General features: G+C 36.1%; 1 protein-coding gene across 1 annotated transcript; it reads left to right on the forward strand.

Moving 5' to 3' along the window:
• Nucleotides 1-1,272: 1,272 nt before the first annotated feature.
• Nucleotides 1,273-7,745, forward strand: LOC129876137 (serine/threonine-protein kinase KIPK1-like). The gene is made up of 3 exons (XM_055951472.1): nt 1,273-1,380; nt 2,510-4,880; nt 6,760-7,745. Exons 2-3 carry the CDS (start codon nt 2,698-2,700, stop codon nt 7,595-7,597), a joined length of 3,021 nt encoding a protein of 1,006 aa, XP_055807447.1. The 5' UTR covers nt 1,273-1,380; nt 2,510-2,697; the 3' UTR covers nt 7,598-7,745.
• The last annotated feature ends 381 nt before the right edge of the window (nt 7,746-8,126 follow it).

Raw genomic sequence — 8,126 nt, forward strand, 5'->3', positions numbered from 1 at the left:
AATATTGAAAAGTGTTATCAATAATAAATATGAAACTTCTTACTAATAAAGGTTGTGGTTAAATCCTGAGAACTCTTTCATTTTTAATATAAGATTTCGAGTTAGAAAGCGTTGTATTTCACTGTGAACATCTTATGATGGATGTGAAATGAAGAAAATAAAATATGAAGCTTCTTAATAGATAATGATTGAGAAAAGACTTAATTTTTAGCTAACAAAATAGATATAAAAAGTACATTGAACTTAACATAAATAATTAACTAATAAAAGTAAAAGAAAGCGATTGGAGAATCCAAAGCAAGTAAGATTTGTAGTATATTAATTTTTTAGGCAAGATATTACAGGTTAAGCACGTTGTAAAGACGTGCATTGTCCCCAGGCCCAACATTGCATGAGAAAGTTTTAATTTTAAAAAATTAAATTTCAAGCAAAAATTGGTTAATTATTTAAGGAAAAAATGACGTGACACAACATATGGATATACTTATGATTCACGCAAATACAATTAGTTAAAAGATATTATATACGTGTAGATATACTTATTAACTGTAGAAATAATATATTTTATTGTTGTGCACTATATAGTATATACAATATATTATACTATAGAGATGTTATTTACGAACATATATAGTGTATTTCGCTATATTTTAAACTAAAAATATTTTTAAATTTCTTTACTAAGCAAAATCTCGATATTTTCTTAAATCTGAAAGCAAATAACGCTATTTACGATTTTCTTTTTCAATATGTAATCAAGAGCGCATTTAGGGGGTGCTATTGTGTTCACCCGAACTTCCTTGACAAATAAATATAATATATATATAATAATTTTTTTTATTTCTTATTCATATATATATTTTTTGAATACACTAAATACAAAATTAAAAATTAACTATTTTAGTGAAAATTATGCATCCACAGGATATATAATACACTTTTAATAAGATAGTATCATAATCCTTCCAAAATTATACTCCTGCTATCCTAGTTTATATTGTCTCTCTTAACTTTTCTAAATTTGTATGATAACATTAGTAGTATTATTCTCAATAACTTTCATAATTTATACTATAAAAAAAAGTTTGTGTTTTATTATTCATGCTATAATATTAAATTGCGAAAAAAACTTATACTAATTTATTCAAAATTAGAAAAATATAGTGTGGGACCCATTTCACTCCCATGGAGTAGAAGCCCACATGTCCTCTATACAATCCAAGAAAGGACCATTGATGTTAGAAAAAATATACAGAGGAATGAGAAAAACTCAAACAACTCTCTCTCTCTCTCTCTCTCTCTCTCTTCCAAGCATTTGTTCAGAGTATAGTTTATGAAAATACAGAGCTTTAGATCTCTGTTTACATCATTTTTTTGAAGGTAAATATACCTTCTTTTATTCATTTTCTTGATTTGTTGTTGTGTTTTGCTTTGAACTTTTGCTCATTATTGATGGTCACTATGTGTTGAATCTTAATGGGTTTTTTCTTAACTTCCTTGCAATGGCTTTTAAGCTACTCAATCTCTTCTTTTTCTTCTTGTTTATATTTTAATGAGCCTTTTTATTTAGTTTTTTGTATTTTTATACTAAAAATTGCGACTTTTAAGGAAGATGAGAGAAATGATGGAGGAATTTGAAAAATCCTACTTCAAATCTCTTGTTTTTCCTATAAAGTTATACTCTTTGTTATTTTTGAGTAATGGGGTTGTTTTAATTGAAATGGGGAAGTTTGAAAAATCTCACTTCAAATCTCTTGTTTTTCCTTTAAAGTTGTAATCTTAATTATTTTTGAGTAATGGGGTTGTTTTTATTGAAATGGAGAGTCTTGTTTTTTCTTTAAAGTTGTAATCTTTGTTATTTTTGAGTAATGGGGCTGATTTAATTGAAATGGATCTATGTTTGAACTAAATGTATCTCCATAGTTGGGTTTGGCTTAAGGTATGAAGTTCAAGAAGTTGATTGTTTGGTCATAAACTGGGTGGATTCATGCCTCATTTAGGGTTGTGTGATTTTATGGGATACTTCTTATAGGAAATCAAGCAATATATACAACAAAGAAATCCCACAAAGTGAGGTCTAGTTACGGCAGAGTGTAACTAGACATTACCCCTGAGTTAGAGAGGCTGTTTCCAAGACTCTTGGCTCAAGTTAAGCAAATCGAAGTAGTAATTGAAATGAAAAATGGCAGTGAAGAAAACATGACGACTAAAAAGAATCAAGCAATATATGTACTAGGTAACTCTATCCATCAAGCTAGGACAAATGGGAAGAAATCACCTAATACTTTTGTGTCGGCTGGGATTTCAACCTTTGACCTCATGATTCTGTTTCATGAAATGCTTTTTCATTCATCTCGTTATTCTTGTGTTATTGGTAGTCAAAGAGGTAGTATTTACCTCTTCTATATATTTATTTATTGTGGTTTAATATATGTATGAGTCTGATTATTAGGAAAATAGCAGGTGTTGATTTGATTTTCTGATATAGAATTCTGATTAATCATTTCAGGGGCAAGGATGGATTTCAAAATGACTGAATCAGACTGGACTTTATAGAGCTCATAAAATTTCGGTTCAGTGTGATGTATGCTTCTCCAGGCATAGTCAGCAAGGTGTTTGGCTTTTATGAGTAAGCCATTTACCTTTGCAGTGCTGGGTGCTTGCTGATTAGTCTATTTACTGCCAAGGTCCGTTGTGATGGGTTCATTTCGTGGTAATTGTGAAATTGTTGAGTCGAAGGATGAGGTTGAATTGTTCCAGCATTCGAGAAAGTTTAATCAAGTACTCGAACCGGACAGAAAGCAGCAGAAGCCTCCTTTGGTTAGAAAAGGAGCCGGTAAATACTTAGGAGATGACATCAATCAGCTTTTCGAATCAATCAATGTAAGAACATCAAAGAGTCTGGATTTGACAGATCATGTTAGACGAGATGCCTCAAAAAGGCCAATGAGGGGTGGTGGATCGAACTCTCCGGTAACAGGGTTTTCTGATCCAGTTTCTCTAAAGCAGGCATTTCGGGGTCTATGCATATCTCAGGCAGCTGAAATGGCTGCAATGAAGCGATTATCAAAGCCACCTGGTTCTCCTAGTGTTTTAGAACCTGGAAGAATTACATGTTCCTCCCGATTTGCAGGTCCTAGTGAATCTGGTTTTCTTCGATCAGAAAGACTATTACAAGATGAAAGCATTTCAGGAGGTCTCCACAAGCTGTCCCATAACCCCCATGAACGGTATGTTAAGTCAGCAAACCATAGTCCTCGTTCTTCTCCACGATTTTCCATTAAGCCATTTAGCATGAGTCAGAATGGGAGAATAGTGCCGGCAGAGAGCACATCTAGCTCTGTGCCTCAGCACGTCCAAGATTCCAGGTCAAAGTCACCAGGTCAAAGCGCCCTTTCTTCTCCACGATATGCTAGTAAACCGAGTATTAAGAGTACAGAGTCCATATCCAGGCAATCTGAGAGAACATTGCCAGCAGAAAATGTACCAGGCTCCCGTAAAAAGGATTTTCTACAGCCTCCAGAAGCTAAGATGAGGTCAACCTGCCAAAGTGCTCTATCTTCACCTCGAATTGGTGATAACCCAGTATATAAGCAAGCAGAATCAGTTGTAGCTCAAAATGAGAGGACAGGAGGCGCAGAAAGCATTTCTGGCTTTTTCAATATGATACCTGAGTGCCAAGAGCCCATGAAGTCCCCACACCAAGGTGCCATTTCTTCTCCTAGGTTGGTAGCTGCTCAGACTCTACAGATTTTAACTTCAAGCCTCCATGAAAATAAGAATGCACAAGCATCAAATGATCATGAGATCAAACCACTAGGAACTGCATCAACTAGGGAAAAAAACCAAACTGCAGTTCCTTCCTCGTCTTCATGTGAGTCTAGTAATGTCGTATTGGTGTCTGGACCGAAAAGATCGCCAGATAATCAGAAGAGAAATGTGGTTACATCATTTAGAGTAGCAAACAAAGCAGCTCTAAAGCTGAGACGGAAAGGCAGGTCGCAGACAGTGCCTTCGTCAAATGTAGTAAGAGGCAACAAGGAGACCAAATCAAGAAAAAGCACCAGTCGTGCCATTAAGCCTCCAGTCAAAAACAAATATCTTGTCAAGAAGAAATTGAAAGAGGAGGTAGCACTAGCATCTGGCACTTTTAATCTATGCTATGAAATAAATGGTCCCACAGAATCGCCTAGTCAACTTATCTGCCAGAGATGTCAGTGCACTCTCGAGGGTGTGGGGAAGGAATCTAGTCAGGAACCTGCAAAGCAAATCTCTGGATGTATGACTGTTGGAGCCAGTGAAAATAGCATTAGCTGTGCTGCTAATGGATATAAAAATAGTGGTCCCCCTGTCTTGAAATTCAACAAGACATCAAAATCTAGGGAGCAAGGGGAATTCTCTCAGAGCTCAAAGAGTAGTATTGGTGATTATAGTACTAGCACAACCATCAGTGAAGAGAGCAACCTAAGCGGCTCTTTTTCTGGGAACAGACCACACATGTCCAAAGATGGCAGGTGGGAGGCTATCAATCAGGTGAGGAAACACTATGGATTCTTAGGATTAAGTCACTTCAATTTATTGAAGAAGCTTGGTTGCGGAGACATTGGCACAGTGTATCTTGCTGAGCTGCTTGAAACTAATTGCTTGTTTGCAATAAAAGTTATGGATAACGAATATCTGGCAAGAAGGAAAAAGTTGCCGAGGGCCCAAACTGAAAGAGAGATTCTGCGGATCCTAGATCATCCTTTTCTGCCAACACTCTATGCGCAGTTCACTTCAGATAATTTATCGTGTTTAGTTATGGAGTTCTGTTCAGGTGGTGATTTACATGTCCTCCGTCAGAAGCAGCCAGGCCGATATTTTTCTGAGCCGGCAGCAAGGTATGATGTTTTCCAGTGCACTAGATCTTACTCAACATTAATAATGTTGGCAGATGATGCTTTGCTGGGAAATACTAAATAATGAAGCTTTCTTTGGAAATGCTAAAGTTCACCATAAGCATAACATTTAAAGATTGTCTTTCTTTTGACCTGCAAATAGATGTGAAAAGTTCTCGTAACAGCCAATAAAGCTCCATTAGTTAAAATGATTTAGACTGTATATGGTTGAGTATTTATGCAGTCATTTTTTAATATGATATGCCTACTCTCACTTGATTATCACCTATCTATAAACAACCTTTTGAAACCCATAAGATTTCAGCTTACCATAATTCATTTTACACCTATACGTCTCGGTTTATTACAGGGCTTAACTTGGATTTTCTAGTAACTTTATTGACTTGAACGAATAATAGCTAGGTAATGCATGACCATTGGAGTGTGTGTTTTAGCCTATATATATATATATTGTAGCTAAGAGACAAAACAAATTCTTTTAATATGCATGCATTTTCTGATTAGGTGTATCCTCTTTCCTCACCAATCAAACCCCTCCTTCCAAAGAAAAATGAAAATTGATAAAAATACACTTGTGTCAAAACTGTTGCTTTTAAGTTTTAAAGGCTGAAATGGAACTTATTTGATTGGGCTTTGTTCATGGCAGTGTAGTCAAAGGCGCGCTTAAGCCCTGAAGCGAGGCTCAAAATGTGTTGAGCGCTTCGCCTCGCTTTATGTGCGCTTCAGTGTCGTCATCAAGGTTCTAAGGCAAACTTTTCCTTGCCAATGAGCCTCTTCTGAAGAAGTTACACTAAACAATTGATGTTTCACTTGATCATAGTTTTTTTCAATTTCTTTGGTCATATATTTGTCATTCATGTTTATAATTATCAGTCTTGGACTAAGCATATATATTTGTATTCTTTTGTCCCTTTGCGCCTTGTTTCATTAAAGCCCACACTTTATTTGCGCTTTGCACTTAAAGCCCCAACAGACCTTAGAACTTTTTTGCACTTTTCGCCTTTGATAACACTGGTTCATGGTTCTCTTGGTTTTATCTTATTTTTGTGTTAAATGCAGCGTCAATATCTGTATTATGCAGAAATTTTGTCAATAGTTTTGGTGAAGACATGGTAATTTGACATGGAAAGGAAGAACTTTGGGCTGCTGTTTAAAATGTTCGCTTGCTTTGATAGCTGTATCTTTATACACTATTGAAAAGATTAAAGCTTTTGACTTGCTTTGATAGCTGTGTTTTTAAACACTGTAGAAAAGTTGAACTAGCTTTGTCGCCTTCAGCATAAAAAAATTCTTCCATTATCAGAAGACAACTAGCTTAACGTATAATTTTAATTCTTCTAGTGACCCAGGATTTCTCTGATTAGTTATATTAGACAAGTTTTACTGACTTTAGGTTCGCTGCTATGTGAGATATCAATTATCTTCTCCGTTTAACATATGCTACTCGTTGAATTGCCATGTAAATATATCTGTTGACCTGTTGGTACATCAACAACTACAGATGGCTCCCTCTCTCCACCTCCTCACAATTTATTATCATGATCTAGTAGTTGTGCTTTTCCCAACTTGGCTGAATGTACATCACAGTTTCAGCCGAGTGCTTGTGGAAGCTAGTAACTATATTCTACGTCGTGAATATTTATCTACAATATTGAAGCATTGATGAATTAATTATTATCTTAAGCAGGCTGAGAATGTAAAAAACAATTCCAGCCATGTTTTAATAGAAGCTAGCAACTGTGTTTGGTATTCACAATATTCAAATTTAGACGTATTATACATCATGTTATTAATCTTTTAGCTTCCACATATCATGTACTCGGTAGTCAGTGAAACCTCTCTTAACTCATTGTAATTGCAGGTTTTATGTTGCTGAGGTCCTCCTTGCTCTGGAGTATTTGCATATGCTAGGAGTTGTATACCGTGATTTGAAACCAGAAAACATTTTGGTCCGTGAAGATGGTCACATCATGCTTACTGATTTTGACCTCTCACTCAGATGTTCTGTTAATCCCACTCTTCTACAGTCATCCTCATTGGGAGTAGAAGCCCCACGGATCTCTGGTCCATGCGCAGGATCCAACTGCATTGATCCATTTTGTGCAGGACCATCATGTCAAGTTTCTTGCTTTAGCCCCAGAGTTTTTCCTGGCACTGCAAGAGCAAGAAGGCTAAAAGCTGAAGCTGCTGCATCTCTTAACAGATCATTGCCTCAACTTGTGGTAGAACCAACAGAAGCTCGGTCCAACTCGTTCGTTGGTACACACGAATACTTGGCTCCTGAGATTATTAAAGGTGAGGGCCACGGGAGTGCTGTTGACTGGTGGACACTTGGCGTTTTCCTTTATGAGCTTCTATATGGGAAGACACCCTTTAAAGGTGCTGGAAATGAAGAAACTTTGGCCAACGTTGTCATGCAGAACCTCAGATTTCCCGACAGCCAGATCGTTAGTTTTCAAGCAAGGGATCTCATCAGAGGGCTGTTAGTAAAGGAGCCCGAGAATCGATTGGGAACAGAAACAGGAGCTGCTGAGATTAAGAGACACCCTTTCTTTGATGGCCTGAATTGGGCATTGATACGCTGCGCCGTTCCACCTCAAGTACCTGGAGTAACAAAAGTAGCACTTGATGAAGTAAAGAACAAAAAGTTTTTGGAGTGTGGTTCAACAGGGGAGCATCTGGAATTTGAGCTATTCTAGCAAAACTTGTTGATACTGATGTCTAAATTATTAATTATGGAAAGCAAGGGGATTTCATTTACATCACCAAAAAATTTTGCTCAGTGAAAAGCATGGTGGATGCTGTAGTTATATATACTTGATTTATGCCATATTATATTTGGATTCATTAAGCTGACTTGCGCAATTTTCACCTCTTGAGCTAGCTTTGGAGTGAAGTTCAAGATTCAATTTTTTTAACACCAGTATAAGATTAATAGAGGCAGAAACGAAGCATCCAAACCCTTTTGTCCAAAAAATATATTATATATATAAGGTCAAGTTTTATATATATGATGAACTTTCATAATGGAAATTCAATCTACCGCTTTGGTTAAGAATGAGAACATTCAAGAAGATGATAGTGGAATTGCTAGCTGAATAAAGTTGCAATATTTGTAAAGAAAAATGTGCCCGATTTGGAGAATATAATTCAAATAATAGGAGGAAATGTTTATTTCAAATAATATTAGTCCGATCTCCAATTGGTAAGACAAAGCGAACCATAGTT

Source organism: Solanum dulcamara, chromosome 12, assembly GCF_947179165.1.
Source record: "Solanum dulcamara chromosome 12, daSolDulc1.2, whole genome shotgun sequence".
Taxonomy (NCBI): Eukaryota; Viridiplantae; Streptophyta; class Magnoliopsida; order Solanales; family Solanaceae; genus Solanum; species Solanum dulcamara.

Bases quoted from the DNA above. Each gene is read 5' to 3' on its own strand.
- LOC129876137 (XM_055951472.1), top strand. From the start codon at position 2,698: ATGGGTTCATTTCGTGGTAATTGTGAAATTGTTGAGTCGAAGGATGAG. The intron at 4,881-6,759 runs GTATGATGTTTT...TTGTAATTGCAG, and splicing joins TTTTCTGAGCCGGCAGCAAG to GTTTTATGTTGCTGAGGTCC.